This window comes from Talpa occidentalis, unplaced genomic scaffold, assembly GCF_014898055.3.
Source record: "Talpa occidentalis isolate TD23 unplaced genomic scaffold, MPIMG_talOcc4v2.1 talOcc4.6, whole genome shotgun sequence".
NCBI lineage: Eukaryota > Metazoa > Chordata > Mammalia > Eulipotyphla > Talpidae > Talpa > Talpa occidentalis.
This window is the reverse complement of record NW_023604972.1, coordinates 61,877,059-61,900,818: the sequence shown is the minus strand read 5'-3', so window position 1 is coordinate 61,900,818 and position 23,760 is coordinate 61,877,059. Positions and strand designations below refer to the sequence as shown.

At 38.7% G+C, this 23,760-nt stretch overlaps 1 protein-coding gene across 16 annotated transcripts in view; it reads right to left on the bottom strand.

Moving 5' to 3' along the window:
- Window positions 1-6,965: 6,965 nt before the first annotated feature.
- The window catches only part of BMPR1B (bone morphogenetic protein receptor type 1B), a 461,568-nt gene continuing 444,773 nt past the window's right edge, over window positions 6,966-23,760 (bottom strand). For 14 of the 16 annotated variants that reach the window (XM_054687904.1, XM_054687894.1, XM_054687901.1 and 11 more), the window contains 4 exons: window positions 13,370-13,545; window positions 10,537-10,599; window positions 8,857-8,987; window positions 6,966-7,424 (listed from right to left, as the gene is read on the bottom strand). In XM_054687904.1, coding sequence (XP_054543879.1) covers window positions 7,299-7,424; window positions 8,857-8,987; window positions 10,537-10,599; window positions 13,370-13,545 — 496 coding nt within the window. In that variant the 3' untranslated portion in view covers window positions 6,966-7,298. The remainder of the gene's footprint in view (window positions 7,425-8,856; window positions 8,988-10,536; window positions 10,600-13,369; window positions 13,546-23,760) is intronic. The other 2 variants (XM_037530641.2, XM_054687903.1) reach the window with 1 other exon arrangement.

Below are 23,760 nucleotides of genomic sequence, written 5' to 3'. Positions count from 1 at the left end.
GCAACAGAGTGCAGCCTCCCTGATTCCTTCATAACAAAGCATCCTCTGTGTGCAAAGTCATCACATTTCTTCAGTGCAACACATAGTTCCTGGATCCTGCATGGTTGGTGCTCACAGCCTAAGCTCACAGAATGAGGTTCTAGAACAGTGCTTTGCAGGCTCTGCAACTGGAAATAACACGGCAGCTTTAGAAAACCTAATGTTAGAACTCACCCCCAGAATTCTGGTTTCCTGGGCCTGGGGTAAGCTAGGTGCATTTGAGTTTTTTACGCTTTCAGGTAATAGATAAGCAATTGAGAATGAGAACAGGCATGCCAAAATAGCAGCTCCAGAATGTCTTGGAGAGCTTGTGAATAAAATGGGCAAGAGACCCTACTCTCCAAATTTTGCTTTGAAATGAAGTTTGCAAATCATTGAACTAATAGGCAGGACATGAAAGGCCAATGCCTCAGGGTGCCCAGGGCTATGGCCAATGCTGTGCATGCCAACTTGATCCATGACCAACCAAGGTCTCTCTTAGGGTGAGCAAGCGAAAGGTTCCCAATCCTCAGTGGAAAGCACTGAAACTGCCAGGGACACAAAGGCAGCCCTGTCCTCAGGGAGGGAGCTACCTAGAGAAGTGTCCTTAGATGCACCACAGCTGCCCCCAGCCATGCCTTCTCTCAGCCTGGTCAGCCCAGGAGTGTTTGCAAGCAATTGTGCCAGTGCTAGAAACTGCCCACTTGAGGTACATAGTAACTGAAGACAGATTCACAGCTGGGGCCACAGATGAAAATGTTTGTCTGGGTGAAGGAAGTGGTGACACCATGTAAGCTGAACCTGCATAAAACAGGAGGTTGGCTGTGGATAAACAAGAGAATCTAACTCTATCTAGAATAGAAATTCAATTAAAGAACAAAAGGGCGCACAGCCTGATGCCACCTGTTTAGTCCAAATTTGGAGTGTTGGCAGTTGGAATTCCCCTTTGGTAAGCTGAACCTCAGAAGGGATTTTCAAAGTCAACTCAGTGTGGGCATCATCTGAGAATCTGTCTCAAAGTTGCAGCTTGTGGAGAGTTCTGAGACTTGGTCTCCTTTCTGTGCCAGCAAGCTGCCAGGCAAAAAATATCATCAGTCCCCGCATCTGGATACTAACTAAGGGTAGTAGCTACTTTGAGGAAATAAATGACCTTGTGAGGGTAGGGTCACCTGTACTTTGCTGCTCTGACCAGATGGAACCACCAAGTTTGTATTTATAAAATGACTAGCGCAGACAGAACCCGGCTGGATTCTACCTCAGCCATGCTGGGAAATCCCACAGCCCCTAGACGTGGAGTGAGGAGAGGGTGGGAGAGGCTTGCTTTAAAATGCTGCTAGCTCTATTTTCTGTAGAACTAATAACTGTAAGAAAAGCAGTATTTATGAGCACCTGCTATGTGCTTGGCACGGGGCTGCCTCAGACTTCACAGAGTCATCTAAGTCCTTGCTCACAGAAGCCTCATGATGTGGGGGACTTTTATCCCTATTTGAAGGAGAGAACATTGTGACTCAGAGTGTATACTTCCACAGAATGGAGGAAGCGAATTCTGTGAGCTCATGTGAGCTCAGTCCATCTGATTCCCAGTGGTGGGATGATTTCATTTAGCTTAAGTGCATCTGGTTAAGCACAGTTAATAAGAGAAGCTTCTGAGTCTCCTGTAACTGTTAAGATGCAAGCTTTCCCATACTCTCCTCACCCAACAATTCCACATTTCCTCTCTCCTAATTCAATCTCCAACCGACCCTCCAAAGCAAGCATTCCATGCCGCCCCGTAGGATTCCCTGTCTATGGGGAAGTAGCTGCACATGTCCCTGCTGACTCTGCGGAGGATACTGTAGGTACTGTCTCCTCCCCTGTTGTGTCAGGGACAACAGCGATGGCCTCATTTTTCCATTTTCTCACAGCGGGGAGGAAGGACAGGGTCTTCCTCACACAGTTCTGCTGCTTCTAGGTCTTTGCCCTTATAATTACCACCGCTCTGCACCTGAGGACACCTCAGGCCTTCGAGCCACTACCCCCTCACTGACATCACCCAATCTCCTGTAGCCTTTGAGAATTTTGCCTCACAGTCTTCCTCTTGCTAGACTGTCAATATCCCGGGAGGGGAGGTGGATTCAAAACCTACAGGATCCGGGGCCTCCCCTGGTGGCGCAGCGGTTGAATGCTGGGCTGTGAAGCTGCCCACAGCCTCTACTGCTGGTTCGATCCCCGGCCACCAGCGAGGGTCCCACATGGCGCAACAGACCTCTCCTGCCACGCCCGCTGCTCCCCTCAGCAGTGTATTTCATGAGTCCACTTGTTCTGTTCCCTGCTCTGGCTCTGGTGAATTCTCTCACCCTCCCGCACTTCTGACTGTACCCAGTGCTTGTATACATAAATAAATAAATCTTTGAAAAAACAAAACAAAACCCACAGGATCTAGAGGGCTACCTTTGTGGTTTCTCTTTCATCATCATCAATCTTGTCCACTAACAAATCCATGCATTCTTGTGTCTCACCCACCCCTGTCCTTGATTTGCTGCCCCTTCTAGATTCTAACCAGACTCTTGCTCTATAACTGCTCTACCACTTCACCCCCATGATGGTTGCTTGTCCTCTGATCTGGTTTCTTTTGGTCTCTTGGTTGCTCTCCTAGTTTTATAAGGATTAGGGTGCCAGCCAGAGGAGCGGGGGATGAGAGGATTTACCATATACAGAAAAGGGAGCAGAATAGGAGGATCTACTAAAACACACTGCTAGGGGAAGCAGTGGGTGAGACAGGAGAGGTCTGCTGTAACATGTGGGCTAGGGATCCCCCGGCTGGGGATCCAATTCAGGCTGTATCAGTGAAAGGGCTGAGACTTAACTACCAGGGAAGCCTGGGTTGCCGCCCCTTCTTAACTCCTTCCCTAACTCTGGCCCATATATCACCCATCCCTTTAATGATAAGTCTTACTTCCCATGACCCACTGTTACAGATGTTTTGATACACTCCAACTCTGAATGAATTCAGTTATTATAGCCTTCATGTCTATATTCAGGTTGGCAAGAGAAAAATAAAATAATAAGTCAAGATAGGAAAGTGGCACTATGATTCTGTAATATTTAGCGACAGTGAGTGCTAACCTCATGCTTGGTGCGTGAATTCTTTCATTTCATCTTCAGAACTATTTCACACAGTGTGTATCAACACTCTCATTTTCAAGCAGAAGTGAGTCTTCAAGAGGTCAAAATGTGCTACTGTCACACAACGAGGGACTGAGTGAGACTGCATTACATCAGGCTGCCTGGTGATCCGAAGGCCACACTTTGGGCCACTAAGCTACAGAGATAGTATCATCAATCTTAACCGCCCTCGCCATTGCGATAGCTGGCTGGCGGTCATTTTCCACAGTGCAATTTTAAACCTTCACACTTCTCTCAAACCAGTGACTTCCCCACCTTTCCTGTCACTGTTCAACAGATGACTGTGCCTCCTAATGACAGAGAAAATAGGAGCCATCAGACCACTTCTCTTGCTCCTCTGCCACCAAATGTACAAACTTACCTGCATCCTCTCCTTCATGGCTGGCTTCTCGACTATTACAATGCGGTATTTTCACACAAGAAAAAAAGAAAAGACTTTAAGATAACAGACATGTTCTTTCCAAGGGGAGAATGAAACCATTTTATTCGGGAGAATGTTAAAACAAAGCCATATACAATTTGTAACAAATACAACACAACTGCTTGTTCCCTAGTCCTGAATAATTACAGTATATACAAATTCAATAAGGCACTGGCTCCCCAAAAGAACACAAATGATTCTTCTTTTGAAACAAAACCCCTTACATACTGCCAACTTTTCTCAAAAAAAAATATGGCATTGTTTTTTTGTTTTGTTTTACAAGCGGAATCATAATTGCTAAATTAAATCATTTCTGATGCCACTTCCTTTATTTCCACTGCTATGTATCTGAATTTTCTAAGGACATATAACTACAGAACTATTCAAGTTTAAAAAATTGTACTTCAGTGCCTTTCCACCTACAAACAAAGAAGATCAGAACAGACCATCAACATAAACCACCTTAACGTCTAACGAATATTCATGACTGTAAGTCATTAAGTATTTGCTATCTCTGACTTGTTCAACAACAGTTGAAATGTGTCAAAAAATTCCCTGTAAATAAAATACTAGCATGTTTTCTAAGAAACTTTATGCTTTGAAAATTAAAAGAATGGCCACGAATATTTGAGCGGTACTTTCCAGGAGGTCAAAGGCCTGTCTCCTCATACACATGTTCATAGCACTGTCATTGTGATTAACAATCTACACACTTTCATAAATAAATATTATGCGTCTTTAGTACTTTATCATCTATAATACTTTACTCTCTAATCCACATATTGGAGTTATGCCAGACTCCAAACTAAACATATTTATATAGACATATATATTTATATGATATATACACATACATAAACTATAAACCAGAACATCTTAGCATACACAACTTGCATTAGTTAACAACTGGATTCCTTTGGGGAGGGGTTAAAAGAAAATCTTAGTCTTTGAAATAGTCCTGAACATGAGAAATCGACTACATTATTAATTCCCAGGTCCCTATTTATTCTACTGGAAGAAAAAAAATCCACTTCTGCTGTTTTAGACAGGCAAAAATCAAAAAGAACTATTTAGAAGTGAGCAGGTAGACTCTTTTTAAGAATAATTTAGTAATTCATAAGTAAGGAGTATTTGGTAATATAGGAAGAAAAATCTCATAAAATAATTGTCTCATTGAAAGACTATAACAGAAAAGGTCTTTCAAAACTATGTCAAGAATAATTTTTAAATGTTCATAGTGAGTAAAACAGGTTGGAGACTAGAAAATAAGCTATCAATTTTTTCACAACGACCAAACAATATAGAAGAAATATGGATGCTATTTAAATGTCTATCTCCTCTTCGATGGAAACAACACTTCTCTAAACATCTAGTTTTCTTTCAAATCATCCCTTCTCCAAAAAAATACTCTAATCTGAAGTATCAATGTACAAAGATTTAGCAAAAATAAAAAGACATTTTTATCTAAGACGTAAACCCAATCTTACCTAAATTTAGGGAAAATCAAGAAACACAAACATGCCCCCACACTTGACTGGCATAAATGTTTACTTATTTGTTTGTAGATGATCTGATAGGCACTGAAGTTTCTCTTGGAGACTCAGAATGATTATCATACTTTCGGTCACATATTCCTTCTAAGCTGTAACAAAGAATGCAATTTGACACATGTGAAAGGAACTTTTGGCATTCAGGTGATTTTAATCTCAGTAAAAGCAACCTTTGATTACAAGTGACTTTGGAACTGTTTCTCAGTTTTGAAAAAACAGATTTTTTTTTTCTATATTTAAGAATTAAGAAAATCCTTTGTTACAAACAAAGTGTGGCTACAAAGCATTGGGAAACAAGTGCTGAATACAGAACATTGTTTCTCCTTGTGATGCTCTCAAACTGTAAGCACAGCTCACAACCCCTTTCTGCTCGCAGATGTTTCCTGGATGAACAAATTGCCAGTCGCAAGCCTACTTTAGAAGTGAGGAAAATATTTTCTCATTTTTATTATAGCTGTCAAATTTTCAAAAACCCTCCATTCTTCAGTCACCAACTGGTGAACATGTGTTATAAGACACTGCCCCCTGGAGTATTCTGGAAGGAACATCCTTATTAAAAGGCCAAGGGGAAGTGCTTCCAAATTCTTTACTAAACTAACTACAGCATTTCTAAGAATTAAAAGAAAATCACAGTAAGGAAATATAGTTGAACAACATTGAGAGGGATGTGTTCAGTTTTAAACCTTATTATATTCATGTTGTGAAGGAACACTGGCCCTATCAATGATTTTACTCATGTTGTTCAAAAGTTAAAAACCTTAAAACTGAGTAGGCAAAGAGATGTTTTGCACAAGTGCCACAGAGAAGAAATAATAATAAATTAAAAAGTGAATTGAACATCATGAGAATAAAATAAAATAGTGTCAGCATTTCTAAGATGAGATATTATCACTTAAGATGTACATACTCAATTTAAATCTACTCTAGAATAATAAATCACAGCAGCCATAATATTTTGTGGCCTCCACAAGATCTCCCATGCTGCCCTATTTGGAGGTTGCATTTAACTATTTTTAAATTAAAACTTAACTAAATTAACCTGACAGATGCTTCCTCTCCTTCCCTTCATTCAGACACAATAAAGACAGGCAATAACAAAACAAAAACATCTTTCACTATACAAAACAAGGCATGCATACTTTCCCCTTGTGCTTTTGAGAATCGTGTTTCTACAAACATAAGAGACAAACCAGGCACCTTCCTCCCTTACCTTGTTGACAAGTTCTTCTTACAGCACAAGAGCAAACTGTCTCTATTTTAAACTGTCTCTATCGTATTTACTATTGATCCTTCCATTTAAGAGATCAAACGTATGCATGGGTCATTTCTCTACACATAAAAAGAAAGCATTGTTGGTGTTTAATGAAAAGGACAGGATTTCGCCATTAAAGAAAGGCCTAACAGAATCAGAAACACAAAGTGGTTCTCAAGAACAGTATCAACACGTATTTCTTCTAATAGTCACAGAAACCCTTCATTTGTTTCATATCATCTGAAGCTGCAAAAGGTCACCTGGGGGAATCCCCAAATTCGGTTCCCAGACAGGTGACACTTGTACCCAGGCGCATTCACATTGCTGTGGCCAGGCCCGAATCAGGGCTAGCCAAAGTGGTCAGAGGAGGTGGGGGTGGGGGCTTCCAGAATGAGTTCCACGCTGTGTTCTCCAACTTCACAGACTATGTTTTGGTTTTCAGAGTGCAACAAAATTTTACCAATGAAAGAGCACATATTTTAACTTATCCTCCAGCAGGGTTTTTAAGAAGAGCCTTTGTTATCATTTAAACTATAATAGTATAAACCTTAAAACCTCTACATTATTTATTTATTTTGGCAAAATTAAATCATCTTTTGAAAAAATAAAAGGACAATCCCAAAATACAGGGCTTTCTTAGAAAGCAACATGCATCATATCTTGAACAAGTTACCAAGCAATTTCTCTCTTCTGCAGACAGACACACATGAGTCTGTTTCTGGGAACTTCTCTGTCTTGTCCAGGTTGCTCCCTGAGAGGCGAGGCAAGCCCACCAGGAAGTGGACACTGTTCAAGGCTTGTAATGCAGATGCTTGGGAACATCTTTTTCTCTGCCCACAAACAGAAGAATGTCTACTGGCTTTCTGCAGAGAGGCTTACTTTTCCCCTTGAATCAGAGTTTAATGTCTTGAGACTCTGACATTTTGGCAAGTGTTTTCTTAACACGCAGGGCAGTCAGTCTTGATGCGGGGTTATGGGCCCAGCATTCCATCATGAGCTTCCCCATCTGCCTCAGACACTGTGGAAGGGAAAAGGAAAACTGGAGTAACACTAGAAAAATGTATTAACTGCAAGGTTGACGTTGGATACCCAGCTTTTAGTTTTAGATATTTAAGTGTAAATACTAAAATTTTAAGAGATACTCTGAAATTGTGTACACATGAAATTTCATAAAAATTCTTTTTTATGCATAATTTTAAGTGACAGCCGGATATTCATGTCTTCCTTATGAGAGGAACAAAAAGGTGGTTGCTATGGAGTCTGTATTCTATTCTTTGCTCTCAGATTGTTTGTAACACTTGCTAAGGTTAAATCTTTTATCTAATTCCATACCTTTCAAGCAAATATGGTTATTCTTAAATCACAGCTGTCTGCTACATAATAGCATCACAGACTACAATTTAACGAGATTAATGACCTATGCGTAGCTTCAATAAAACTTTCTCCTGTGTTCTCCTGTAGTACATCAATTATTAGTCCTCCTGTTGAAAAGCACAATCTCGCTTCATTAGAAATCCTCAGTGAAAGGATTTTGAGCCATACCTATGCCTACAACCACTTTCACAATTCTCTAACATCAGGATCTCAAAGATTTCTGCACAGTTCATTGGAAAACATATGTATTATTCAACATTTCAGTGACTCAACACAAAAGCAATGAACCAAAAGTTATTTTTAAGTGTATTTTACACTGAAGAACTACTTTACAAACAGTGCTCTCTGTCATGTGTTTGCACTGGCTTTGGTGAATGTTTGATAAGACTTAACATTTTCCCTGGGGACATTTCAAATTTACTTCTAATGTTCCTATTTACAGAGCACATTAGGACTTGGGGAGCCCTTAGGATGAAGGGTGGGTGAAGAGGATGAGCAGGATGACCAGAATTAGAAAGGAAAGGTCCTCCTTGCAGCAGTTCCTTTTCTGCCTGTCAGGTTTCACAGTCTTAGGGCATAGCTGAATGTGGATTAGTTCAAATCATAACTCATTCTCCCTATTAACAAGGATCTACAGCACAGCCACACTTCCCAATAGGTCACTTATACCAAAGTAGAGCAGGGAAAATCAAATTCTTCAGATGCCTGTCTTCTCTCCTATCATGCTGCGTGTGGGTCTGACATGGAGAAAATTCATGTTGCTTTAAAAACACACGCAGTGAAATTACTACCTCTGTGCAAATGTCAGGACATCGCAAATAAATGGAACAATGTTATCTGTTACGTAGGCTAAATGTTAACTCACTAAATATATTGTGGAAGTAGTAAAATCAAATTGGAAAAAGGGATAGATAATTTAACACACTACACTTAGCTCCATGGATAAATGACTGGCAATGAGGCACCGTTACTGTCATCATCAAACAAAGGAGGAGGATTCCTGTTGTGAGTATCTGGGATTGTGGCAAAAGGAAAAGTGTCTGTTTGGAGGTAGTTATGACTGCCTCAGGTCTTACCTCATCACTACTCCACCGGTTGGGGAAGGAGGGCCGCAGCTTCTTGATGCACACAATCTCTCTCATGTCCTCGTAAGAGGGGTCACTGGGAACTAGATCGTGATATGGAAGCTGATATTCTTCCACTATACCTGAAAATGCGGTTTTATGCTTATTATTATTTTCTTTGAAGTGAAAATAAAAATCTAACATACAAACTGTTCTCCAAGGAAAGTTCTAGCAGTACTAAAAACAAAGTCAGACTGAAAAGAACAACATGAATCTTGAAAAAAAAAAAGTGCATAAATTATATAATCTAATTTTCAAAATGAATGGAAAGCTTAAAGAAACATTATTATAGGTCTTCAAACCTTTATTCTAATTTCCAAAGCTAAGTAAAACCAGCATCTGAAACTTATTTCCAATTTTGTAAAGGCTCTTGTTTGCCAAGTTAAAAAAAATATATCTCAACACAAAATTGGCAGACATATCCCAAACTCATACTGCATAATATGTGACTGTGTATATTACTGCAGCATGAGATTACAAATTTCATAAAAAATTTGGCAGTGTATTGAACCTGAATAAAATGTCAGATTTACATTTTTTCTGCTTTATCATAAAAAATATTTTTACGCATTTTGGAAGACTATGCACACCTAAAAATATTAACCATTTTTTTTAAGGTGCAAGGAGTGTCTTATTTTTAGTTTCTTTTGAAAATTTCTTGCATTTATCAAAATTTTTTGCAAAGAATACATCACTTCTTGGAAAGAATATATGTATTGTTGAAAAAGGCGGTAAGAGATATAAATCTATGTTTATCTGTAGGGAAATGTATGTTTATTGGGCTAAATTCTATGTCATTTCACTTTTCCTAGTATTTTAATTTCTATCTTTTTCTTTTTGTCATTTAAAAAAGCAGCCTACTTGTGTGTTCTTTTCAATCCTATTTGATTAACTCCTCACAAAATTACAAGCAATCTCTGTCCTCAGAGGATGCTGCTCTAAACAAGCTCCAGAACACCGTTATTCACTATCTTAAATCATCTCATAGAAATATCATTGTTTTTGGTGTGAAAAAGAGGATACCACCAGTTTGGCACTGATAAAATTCACTGGGGGTATACTCTGAGGAAACCTAGAGACTGCATTACGCCCTTGCAAACTCAAACCCGTGCATAATCATAAGGGACCAGAATGTTCAAAAGTTTTCTCAGACCATCCCCACTCAACATTTATTCTGCACCTGCTGAGACCACAGGGAATAATATACAGTATCTACACTAATATTTCCTTTCAGTGCATTTCATTTCTGTAAGAGATAACATAGGAAACAGTTTCTAAGGCACTGAAGACACGTCCTTCATTTCATGTTTTCCTTCTCTAATTCTCAAAACAACAGCTCTAAAAGCTCTTGAGTCTACCTTGTCTCTTTTATTCATCTCATAGTTTCCTCAGTGCCACTACTGGACGGATGTTTAGCAGGTGTATATACCAAAACAGATAGCCCCAACCACATAAAATTATAAATCCAAGTCTATCTTGGAACTACAGAACTGCTCCTTTTGTATCATGCAGTCAAGTTATCAAATTTTCCACTTTAGTTGCCATTTAATTTTGTGTCTAATACCTGTAAACTTTTTTCTTGGTTTTCTTTCCAAAATTTGTAAAACCTACATCTGGATATGTCTACCTTACCCAAAGTACATGGACTATCTTCATAAAGGAAAGTGCTGGAGACCAGTTGTATGCTTTGCCTCTCTAGAAAGAGAAAAGGAACTCATTTGTTGAGAGCCAACTACATACCAGGCACGGAGGTACTACATAATTTATGTTATTAAATTTATCACAAATATGTTCATTAAATAGCATTTTTCATCCATAACATACAGATGAGGAAACCTGGTTTTGAAGACCATACAGTCAACGTGGGGTAGACGAGGTAGTCTACTCACTGACAAATATGTAACTATCTCTTGGAGGAATAAGGGAACATTTTAGTGCCTGTAAAGTTCCCACAGGCAAAGTTAGACCTAGCAAAATGATGAACACTCTGCTGTTTACACAGCTAGATTTTTTTCAAACTAAAAATCATTTTTTCTGTATTCTAGGTCACAGGATTTCATAGATAGGATTTTTGCAGCCCTGTTAATTTAGGTATTCAAAAAGACATAATTAGAAAAGTAATCTTGTATTCTTCTACTGCTACTCCTTCAGATTCTTTAAACTTAACTTAAATAAGCATATTATTAAAAAATAGATTCATCTCCTCTTTATAAAGCATGGTATCACAGCCCAACTTACATTTTGGCTTTCGTCTTCAAAGGTGTGATAGGAAATTTATTTCCTATCTGGTTAGTAAAAATTCCCTGCGATAAATTTCCTTTTGGACAAAAGTGTTCTCTCACTTTAGAGGAAAGTAAATTGTTTATAAGAGCCTCAGAATTCCTAGAGTGATTAGAAGGCATTACATCAATATTCCTATAAAAGCATGAGTGCCTGCAGGTTAACTTTTCTTCTATGGAGAGCTGTGTGGAGATTTCTGGACCTACTAAACATAGAGCTTCCATATGATCCAGCAATTCCACTCCTAGGTATTTACCCAAAGGACACAGAAACATCAATTCCAAAGAGCACCTGCACTCCTATGTTTATAGCAGCACTGTTTACAATAGCTAAGCTTTGGAAACAACCCAAATGCCCAAAAATAGATGACTGGATCAAGAAGATGTGGTACATATATACCATGGAATATTACTCAGCATTCAAAAAAGATAAACACATGCAATTTGCAGCAACATGGATGGCGCTGGAAGGGATCATGCTCAGCGAAATAAGCCAAAAAGAAAAATAAAAATACCGGATGGTCTCACTCATAGCAGGAATCTAGAAAACTTAAATAAGGGACCAGGAAAATGAATATAAGAAAGTGAAAATCAAAATCAACAAAAAAACTATGAACCAGAGACACTTTTTGGGGGGTGGGGGGCGGGAGGGGAAGGATTGGGGTCAGAATGGGGCGTTTGCAATTGTATGGGGGAATATAAAAATAAAATTTAATATTTAAAAAAAAAAAATAAAATAAAATATGAATCTAAATACAAGTTAAGACTTGACCAACCAAGATTAATAACATTAAAAATAATAGCTGGGCCTCCCGGTGGCGCAGCAGTTGAGCGCTGTGTTGCGAAGCTGCCCGCAGCCTCTGCAGCACCGGTTCGATCCCCGGCTGCTCCCCGGCCACCGGAGGAGCAGCCCACATGGCGCACAGACCTCTCCTGCCGCCCGCTGCTGCTCCCCTCAGCAGTGTACTTCGGTCCTTCTGCCTGCTCTGCTCCCTGCTCTGGCTCTGGTGAATTCTCTCACCCTCCCGCGCTTCTGACTGTACCCAGTGCTTGTATAAATAAATAAAAAATAAATCTTTAAAAAATAATAATAATAGCTAACATGTACTTAATACTGTTTATAGGCCAGGTAGTTTAAATTTTCTTTATAATCATTGAAACCTCACACTGACCATCTGAGGTAGATGAGAAAACAGAAACAAAGAAAAGTATAGTAATTTGCCAAAGGATTACAGGTAATGAATGGCAGTTCCAGGAACAAATCCCAGTACTAGTTAAGTGATGCTACACTTTCAAAATCCTGGGCACACTCATGTTTCCATGAAGATGAGTTTAAATTGGTCATTAGGAAGAATAACAGTGGCAACGTGTTTTCTTAATGAGCACAATCATCAGCAGAAGCATAAACAGTATACCCAATACTGAATAGTATAAAACTCATGTCCTTAATTAAAAGGTGTTGGTATCTACAAAAGGTGGATTATCAACAGTAAGCAAAATATTACAAGCAATAACTCCTACTAAATATAATGAATACTTAAGGATATCTTATTTAAGTCAGTCTCACTAGGGAATCCTGATTTTTATAGAAAAATTGTCATGAGCAATCATGAATTTCTTACACTTTAATTTCTTTTTGATAAAAACTGATGTTTTCCAAACTGCCTGGGGAGGAAGTATTAAGGAAAGTTAAGAATTAGTCAGGTTAAAGAATGAGTGTCCCAACCCTCATTTATGTTTCTTATCTTCATCTGCTCAGAGGAAGCCACAGGGATAGAGGCACTGCAGTTGGGATGCAGCCCAGTGGGTTGGTAAGAATCAGAAAGGAGTGGGAGAGAGTATATGACTTGAAGGAGTAACTGCTACAAAAGGAGCTTGAGAGAAATGAGACAATGCATAGATAAGAGGGTGATTTTTGAAAAGGGAAGAGAAAATTGACACTATATCCACAAGAGGTTCATCAGCAGTAGGTAGAGGAAGGGAAGCAATCAATGATAATTTCAAGATGTTAAATATCATTTTCTGGATGGGTTATGACTGCATTACCAGAGATACAAGTGGAAAATAAAAGAAAATCTAATTTTGTGGGAAAAAAAGATAACTTTAATTTCTGATCAGAAAGAAAAAAAAAAACAAAAACCCGGTAGTAGCTGCAATAGAGTTTTGAAGATATCAGTGTTACTTACCTCCTGATACACATCTCCTTGCAACCTCCCAAAGGATGAGTCCAAAACTGTACATGTCAGCCATGATGTAAGACTGAAAATGATTTCTATTCAAGCTCTCATCTAATACTTCCGGTGGCATATAGCGTTTGGTGCCAACTCGAGTGTTGGGTGGTATGTCGACTTCATTTGTATCACTAAGGAAAAAGCAAGAAAAGCACTATCAGCATGGAGGTGGAACACGCAAATGACAAATCAAGGTGATTCCTGAGCTAGAGCTTTAATAACAAGTGGAAAAGGAAACTTTTCAAAGGAAGAAAATTTCCTTGAAAAGTATTTCTTCCCAAAAGTTATTAAGTATCCATAGGTTAAAAAAAAAATCCAATGAAGATGACAATCAGAATACAGAGATGCAGTAAGGGAACCCAGGTACGCTGTTGCGGAAATTCACACTGGTAGACCCACTATGGAGATTCATTGAAACAGTAAGAATAGAAATACCACATGCTTCATGCACATAGGAAGGTGTGAAGTTGTAATCTCTTACACACTAGAAGTTTATTGTGCTACTCACTGAGTCTGACTGTGAAGTTGTTATCTCACAGTTATATACTTGTATGAACAATATGGCAATTGGTTATATACTTGTGTAAACAATTGGTGAGAAAAGAAATACCGTATGATCCAGCTATTCCACTTATTATTATAATTTATCTGAATAGAAAAACACTAATTTCAAGAGCTATATTCACTCTTAAATTCACTGCAGCATTAGTCATAATGTCCATGTTGGATATAACCTAAGTGTCCATTGATAGATGAGTGGAATACTACTCAGCTAAAAATAATAATAATAATGAAATCCTGCCATTTGCAACAACATGGATGGTCCCAGAGATTATGAAATTAAGACAGACAAAGACACACTATATTATTTCATTCACATGTGGAAGATAAAACAGCACCAACAAATGAATAAACAGAATTCCTAACTATAAGATGCAGTGGTAATCAAAGAAGAAGGGAGGGAGAGGATGGGTAAATCAGGTAAAAGAAATAGATTTTAGGGTATCCCAGGTGGCGCAGTGGGTTGAGCACTGCTCTGTGAAGCTGTCCGCAGCCTCTGCTGTGCAAGTTCGGTTCCCAGCCGGCCAGGGAGAAACCCACATGGTGTGGCAGACCTTTCCTGCCTTGCCCACTGCTCCCCTCAACAGTGTCTTCAGTCCGTCTGCCTGTTCTGCTCCCCACTCGGTCTCTGGTGAATTCTCTTACCCTCCCGCGCCTCTGACTTGTATCCCAGTTCTTGTGTAAATAAATAAAATCTTAAAAAAATATATATATTTTTAATATTTTTTAAGATTTATTTGTTTTTATGTAAGAACCAGGGTACAGGCTGTGGTTAGGTGAGCTGAGAGGTAAAGTCCCTGAAGCACCATGCAAAGCACATACTAGAGGTCTTAGAAATACACCTCAAAAGAAACTAGTGGAACTAAGAATAGAAGCTGCAGCAAAATAAATAAAAACAAATAAATAAATAAATAAATAAATAAAATCTAAATTAAAATAAAAAGAGTAAGAGGCACACCCTAGTTTTGATGATGAAACTGTGAACAGCAAATGTATAAAATGTAAGAATTAAACTGAAGTTTGTGCAAAGTCTTGGATAAATCTTCCTACCTCCTGATTCACAAAAAAGTCATTTTTTTTCCTATTTTTCACCAGTCATTAACTCACAAACACTTACATGTTATTTCTCAACATGGAAAACAGTTATGTACATGAAGTATCACATTTATCATGCTGTTGTGTCACAGATAATATCAAATTTAGAGGCTTTTGAGAAAAAAACCAATCTGGTTTTGATCTTATTGCCTCAATGGCTATCTTCTAAAATATAAAATATGTACTGCCTGTCATTTAGGGAAACTCAAAGGGCAGCAGAGTCCTTCTATAGATCTCAAAACTATATTTACTAAAACAAAAATACAAAGCTTAATTCTTAGGACATTTTAAAATTCACTTCAAATCCTTATTCTAAATCTATCTCAATAGCAGAATATTGTCAATGTCACCAGGATACTCATTTGGCTTCTCATGATCTCCCAGAAGCCACAACTCTGAGGGAGTCAAATTTCCTGAAATAAAACTGCTGATTGGAAAAAAAAAATACAAAAACCCTAAATATTTGATATTCCTTACTATCTGTAAATGTAGGTCCTCGTGGGCTAAGCTCTTTTCTAAGAGAAGGGAAAGAGGTTAAATATAAATTCTTACTATTTACCAGCATGAAATACTAGAAAAATTTTTCTGTGTATTTAACTAGAAATGGTAAAGTGAGCCAAAAAGGGACTTTGTAACAGAAAAAACGTATATTTAAAAAATTACTTGAAAGCTCTACCTTCAACTATTAAGTAATTTCTCTCTTCCTCTTCTACACACCAACACATCTGGTGTGACTACACGGTAGGTATTTCATTAACATGTGTGTGCGCATGTGTGTGTGTGTTATAACTGACAAACTTAAATCACTAGAATAAGACAGTGGTGGTCTAAGTAGGGTCTCCTGAGTTCTAGGTAAAGACATAAACATGAAGGACTGGGGTGCGCAGGGAAAGAAAATAAATGGCCTACATCATATTCTCTATGGAGAGAGAAGCCAACACTCTTATCATGGGACTCACAGGAGTGTATTTAAGCTAAATATATGCTTAAATATATTTAAGCTGGTAAAGATTTTAGGCAACTTACGGAATTCCTTTTCATTCTTGTTCTTAGCTCCTTGTATGTTTTATTTGGATGTGGGAGATCAGGAAGGGATGGAATGTGGGACATGGAAAAAAAAAAACTATTGAAATTAGATGGTAATTTGTACCTATTAATAGAATTGACTTGCTATGGTTGGACTTCATATAGTTCATCTGTAAATGCTCCTTCTAACACTGAAAAAAAAACAAACTCAAGGATTTTGCTAGTCCATAAAATTCCCCCCAAAACATTCCTCACACAGGCCATGCATGCTCAGCACTGGTAGACTCCCTCCATCTTCCTGTCCCTCCCTAGACTTGTCACATCAGACTATTTGGATAAATATTCTCCCTACAGGATCTGAATAAACATTTGTCTTCTACTTTAAGACTGCATACTATGGGCCTCCCTGGTGGCGCAAGGGGTTAAGATGCAACCTATGAAGCTATCTGCAGCAATTGTAGCATGAGTTCAATCCCCGGGCAGGGAGATACCCACATGGCACAACAGACCTCTCCTGACTTGTCCACTGTTCCCCTCAGCAGTGTATTTTGGTCAATCTGCCTCTTTTGATCCCCACTCTGTCTCTGGTGAATTCTCTCACCCCCCACACCTCTGGCCTGCACCCCAATTATTGTATAAGTAAATAAATAAATCTTAAAAAAAAAAAAAAAGAAGACTGCATACTATTCGGGGCCCTAAATATCTGTCATAATCAGGTGTGGTCCTGAAGAGTTTAACTCCAGTCCCTCTCTACTCATAATGTGTCTATCTAACACATGGTAGGCAAATAATATGCTTTAAATAAAAGAAGGAAAATTTTTGTGTACCTTAAACCTTGCTATGAATACTCTAAAGAGAAATGTAAAAATCTCTCCTATATAGATCAAAACTGTCTTGCTAAGCTAATTATTTTTCTGAGATTGCTACTACCCTAATGGAAAACACCTTTAATACTACTTTGAAACAACATGCACACTAATTATAAGTAATTAAGATCTGATGCTGTCAAATATCAGCACTCCCAAGACAAAAGCTCTGCCCATTCTTACCTCAGGGCCATTTCTTATAGTACAAACTGATCAAACTGCTCTCCTCTCTCAGGTCTGCAGTAACATCATTTTAGCTATTCCCAAGTAAGGGCAGAGAAAACTGTGCTTGCATTAATTTTCAAAGCAAAAACCAGAAATCAAATTGATTGAACAGCAGGCAGCAAGAAAGAAATAAAGGAAGAAAAATAGCTGAAAGTACTTCCACAAGTTCCTGGAAACTGACGCTAAGTAAAACGACATTAGTCCAAAACTGACGTCCTTTCATTCAACATCTGCAGGAATTGTTATTTCGAATCACATTTATAATAAAACACTGTTGAACAAAACAATATCATTCGTTATTTGAGCACCCAATATAGACCTGTTGCAAAGAATGTAAGAATAGGGTACAGAGCAATGATGGGGAGGGTCAAGAAAGAAGGAAACAGAAGTGGACAGAGCACCTTCAGTTTTCCTTGGGTTCCTCTTCTACAGAGGGTCACAGAGAGTGAAAAATAAGGTTGGCAAAAGAAGACGGATATTACATAATGGGGGGCAGAATTGAAGAAAAGAACTCCCAAACACCAAAATAATCTTATGCACTGAATGGCTACCCATGGATACATAATCAAATTAGAAAATCATATACAGAAAAGATAAAGGCCAACTTCAAGATACAGGTTACTTCTGGAAGGGACAAAGAAGAATGAAAGAGGGAGGATGTAACAGACCTATATTCAATATTGTATTTCTTTTAAAAAGAAAGAGCAGGCAAAAATAAAGCAAATTGTTAGTATTTGTTAATGTTAAATTACTATACGAGTGTCTCTTATTTTTAAAATTTATATTTTATATTTAAGTATATTATAATTAAATATGAAGAAAAAGAACTCATCAGGATCAGAAATTAGAAAAAAAATACATTTTAAGGATCAAGGAATAGGTTAAAGGCATAAGACACTGAAGATGAAGTCATCTAAACATGCAATTTTAGCAAAGTTGAGTTTCTACGAAAATCAAATGAAAACACCCAATCAAAAATGTGGATGCTGCATGTATGAATGAGGTAATATGATTTTTCTCTGCACCTTGGAGAAGAGTTGGAAATATTTGCCCAAAAGGCCATGATTGAAGAAAAGTAACTAGAGATTTTTAGGGTCTGATATTTTTACCCAGTTATGTTTTTATAATTAATACTTCCATTCGATCCAACATATCTTTCATCTCTGCAAATGTGAGTACCAATGTAATACACACTTAACTAGAATTCAAAAAATATAAATATATTATTTCAACAAAATAAAGGAAATTAGGATATGTCAGGTAAATTCCTCTCCAGGAAAATCTTTGTTTTAGAATCACACTTAAATGCTATTTTACTTTATAAATTTTAGGGACACTGGGTCTGGGACAGTATAAAATAAAAATATCTAAAATTGTCTGAGTAAGAAATGAATGATAATTTGGTAGGTAGGGGGTTGGGGCATGTCAACTCTGCAGAAGATAGGTTCATCCCGCTGATCTAGGATTACAACAGATGTTAAGCCCCTTAGAGGAAAAAAAAAATGAAAAATGTTCTGGAAGCTTGAATTTTATGATTGTATTTTATGCAGTAGTCTACAACACACCCCAGATGCCCTAGACCTTGAGCTGAAGTGTCTTGGGAAGTGAGGAGCCAGCAGCTGCACGACTTGGAAATGCACAATAAAGAGGTGTTAGGTTTATGCCAGAAAGGAAAACAAGTTCCTCCAGATCCCCAGACTGGCTGCGGAAGACGCTGCATTCCCACTATACTGGGCAAGAATGGGGATAATAACAGCTACTTTTATTTGAATCTAACACATGGTGGCCACAGCAAAGGATTATGTAAAGAGGCATGAAAACCAAGTCCATGTTCTGATCAAAGCCACCTGGATGGCAGTGCTATGGCAGAGAGTGGGGATGGACTAAGAGGTCTACACTGCTGGGCAAAGTCTTGCACACATACTTCCAGTGGCACTTCTCTCATACTGCGAGAGCGACAGAGACAGAGAGGAGGAGAAAGGAAAGGAGGGAGAAGAGATATGAAAACAAAATATTCTTCTTATCTTCTGATGGCTACAGACAGCAGCAAACTAAGGGGGGTGAAGGTGAAGGAGAGCAGAACCCCTGCTGGGAGACCTACTGCAACACGGACACTGTTTGGAACTTTGCTACCTGGTGATAAATTTAACTGATTTTATTGTTTACAAACAGCCCACCCCTTCCCACCTGTACCTACCTAGGTGGGCGGGCTGCCTACAGCACCCCCATATCTCAGCACCAGTGCCTGAGTGGCACGTGTGCACTGCAGGTTTGAGAGTGATGAAGAAGGAACCTCCTGGGGACCAAGAAAGGCTGAAATTGGAGCCCCCAACCAGGCTCCTGAGTGGGCAGGAGAATGAAACTTGAACATCCCACAGGACTCAGTGGAAGAGAGCTTGCCTTATGCTCTTGGCCATCATCCACTGGTCGAAGGGCAGGCAAAAGATAAATTTATTTTGGTGGCAGGGAATAAAGGGGATTTTAAAATATAGAACTATCTTAACCTTATTTTGTGTTAAATATTTTTCATGTCAATTAAGCTTCCTAATTATAAACCACATAGCAGGGATTCTTACAAGAAGTGTTAGATAAAGAAAAGTCACTGCTTGGCTCAGCACAGTGCACATCCCAGTGCACCAGCAACCAAAGGGAGAATTTCATGAAAGTCACATGAAAAGCCCACTGTGGCCGTGAGAGGACAGCTTGGGGACCTCCAGTGAGGTAGCTCAACTTCATTTAGTCTTTGGACACATTCAGGGGCTCTTCTGCAGGACACTGCTCATGCCTAAAATAGAGAGAGGAAAGGCGAAAAGAAAGGGGGCAGATAAAGAGGTTATAACAAACAGAGAAAGAAGAGACACGAACACTGCATGCTTTTATAGATCTCCAAAGTGTTTTTAAAAATAAGAAATGAACTTTAAGAACAGTGAAAGAAGGGAAGACAGAGAAATATGAGGGAGGCCATTACTTTGCTTGTGGTGCACAAATAATACTGAAATTTACACATGAAATATACTGGTGAATATTAAACCACTTCTCAAGAAAGACTAAAGTGACCTCCCCCAGGCGGAAAATGTCTCCTGAACCTTCAGAAAAAGGAGTAGTACACATTCCAGTGTTTCCTGAAGCATTTTGTAAATAGCTAGGGAACTTATTTGCTGCGCAGAATCCTGCCTGATCAGATGTTAACCAAAAAGGGGGAATTCGGTGCACTTTTCAACAGGATCCAAAGCCTCTATAATTAAATCCTGAGAGCTCTCAATGTTTCTTAGAAACAGAACTCGAACCAAAAATTTCAAAAGAGGTATATATGGCTGTAGATACCTTGACTGGGGGTTCTGACTCTGCCTCTAATTACCTGGATTCTGTGATTATGCTGAGTTATTTGGCCACATCATTTTTTTTTTTAAAGGAAAATCACTAAGTATACAAACTGTAGTAATGCTGAAAATAATGACATCAGAGAGACCTCAGGAAAGTCTGCACTCTCTAACTTAGGTCACTCCTTCTCCTCTGCACTTAGACAATTTGAAAATCATCAGCTGGGAGGTCTGTGCTATAACCCAGTCTTCACTGTAGGTCTTCCATGTAAAATTTAATACCTGAAAGGCACTAAGCCAGGATTTAATTTCCCTCTAAAAAAAATATTTTATTTTGACATTGAAATACCAAAGGGGTTGCTTGATCCTCCAGAGTGAAAAGTGAAAAATTTTGTTAAGTTCCTTCAAGGGATTTCACATGTCATTGCTTCCTCCTCCCAAGAGAAATGTGGTGCAGCCGTAATGTTTGCCATAGGTCACCTGGATTACATCTTTGTTATGGAAGAAATGCAGCAGCACTTACATCATTTTCAAAAGAGTGCACGAAGAAACCAATACAAGATTATATATATGTGTGTGTGTATGTGTGTGTGTGTGTGTGTGTCTGTGTATATTACATAGAGAGAGAGAACAGGAAATCTCTAAAGCACAATCAGCTCTCCTTGTGGCTCTCAACTTCCCTGGAAACCTCTCAGAAATCATTTTTAAGGCCTGGAGAACACTTACCATGCAGAGACCTTGATAATGCTTCAGTTTTCACAGCAAGTTCACATATGGAATTTGAACAATCAACACGGAGTTAGCTTTGAGCCCACTTTTAATAAAATGCTCTAAGTATCTGTGCAAGCACACATGTATTAGCATAGACCCCCAAAATAGGAAAGTCAGGGAAACAGTGGAAGTCAAAGAAACACATAAATCCAGGTTCAAAAGCGAGGCTTGAAACTTCAGAAAATTGAAATTCCTTTGAAACATAGAAAATAAAAATACACAAGTACCTGTAAAATGATAAAATGCAACTTCATTTGAATGGAAAAGGAAGCTGAGGCCCTGAAAGATTAACTGGCTCTGCAGCTATAGCCATCACAGTTGCACGTCTGAGCTAGTGTCTCATCTTTCTTGATGAGTTAGTCAATTTATACAAAAACGAACGTCTAAATCCCTTAAAGTAGCCTATCAACTTTTTAGAATCAGGGTTTGCATAAGATTTGAAAGGTCATTCAGCTCAATCCCCTGGCATTAATAGAACTAAGCTTCAGAGACATAGTAGATGTACATTTCCCTTGTTTATTTTAAGGCCTATAAAGAAGATGACATGGTAGGTGGATAATGGGACACTGCTGGTGGGGATGGTATGAAAACATATATTCTAGAGTTTTGAACCTATAACCCCCAAAGCAAATGCAAAGATGTAAACCAACTTCACCACCATAAACATAATTGGGGAAAAAAAGGACAAGTTAACAATTACTTTAAGATTGCCAATATTTTTTCATTCAAAACAATATTGGAAAACCTATAATGGGTAACTCACTATGTCATGCCAAATGGTAAATAGATCAATTTGGTATGAATCCAGCTTTCGAGAAGTCCATGGCTGATAGGAAAGATGAGGTATGTACTAAAACCATTATAATAATAAGCTGACAAGGGTCAGGAAATTTCTACAGGAGTAGAGAAGATGATGTTGTTATTCTTAGCTAGCGGATGAGGAAAGTGACTTAAAGGCAACTCTTGATTAGTTTATGATATACAAAGAAGCAATGTCATTCCAAGCTAGAGACTGCAACCAAAAGCAAGGCAATACAGAGAAAAAAACACAAGTAGCTTAGATTTGCAAAACAAACACATGGAAAAGCATCTGGAGAGTTTATGGGATATAAAATTAGAATGGGTAGATTTAATCCAGATATCTATGAAAGATATATGAAGCTATGTAAAGGTGCCTTATTCCTTTGTCCTGCAGTTCATAAGGAATCATTTATTTATCCATTTTACAAAATTTTAAGCAACTCAAAGTCATGGGCACCAAGAAAGGGAACAGGGGCTGTGATCTGAGAACAACCTGGTGCACTGGGAATTACAGTAAAGTAGCAATGGCTGCTAAACAACTGTGGAGAAATGTTATGATAGGGCGCACAGGGTCATGTGTGAGGATATAAGTGGACTAAGAGACTGATAAGGAAATAATAACAGAGGTTGCCATATAGGCAGAAACCAGGAGGATAAACAGTTTTTATTCAAACAGAAAGGGCATGTTGGGTATGCAGGTAAAGATAAAAACATCTTAAAGACACTTGAAGGTAGGTCTCCCTGGTGGTGCAGGCAGTTGAGCACTGCACTGTGCAGCCTCTGCAGCACAAGTTCGTTCCTGGCAGGTGGGAGAGAATCCCACATGATGCAGCAGACCTCTCCTGTCTCGCCCACTGCTCCCCTCAGCAATGTATTTTGTCAGTCTGCCTGTTCTGTTCCCCGCTCTATCTCTAGTGAATCCTCTCACCCTCCTGCGCATCTGGCCTGTACCCCAGTTCTTGTATAAAAATAGATAAATCTTTAAAAAAAAAAGACACTTGAAGGTGTGAGAAAGTATGTGTTCAGAATAGAAACCCCATTTTCACCCAAAGCCATTGAAAACCATGTATTTGTTTTCCTGTCCAAAATTATGCTTCAGGAAAATAAATCTGGCAGCAGCAGCATATACAAAATGTAAAGTGGAAGTAACTACAAAATTCTTTACTCCAAAATGGAGGAAAATGGCATAAACGACCCAAACTCACCAAGTTCAAGTGGGCATATCATGGAGACAAAATTCATTCAGTTGAACAAAAAAGTTAGTGACAAAGGAATTGTCAGGGACTTCATAGTTTAGAATGAATCAACCAAAACTGAGAACTAGGCAGGCAACACAGATACAGCAGGCAATTCAGCAGTGGGATGATATTTAAGAGTAGAAAGCTCAGAAGCCATGGTGAGGAAGAAGATGAACCTAAACGAAAGGTGCATCACCATAGGTGCGGGCACTACAATAGTGGAATGACCAGAGAGGCCTCTGGTGACAAAAACCAATGGTGTTCTCAGGGGAGAATGGAGCAGAAGACAAACTGCAAGGCATTAGGTCTGGATTGTACAAGCAGACTACTGTGGAATGCTAGAGAACTTTAACAGGTGAGAGGAGAGAGGTTGGTAATTTGAGAAGCATTGTGGGAAAATATTTTTAGTAGAGGAGACTTGAAAAAGGCTGTAGTCAGAAAAA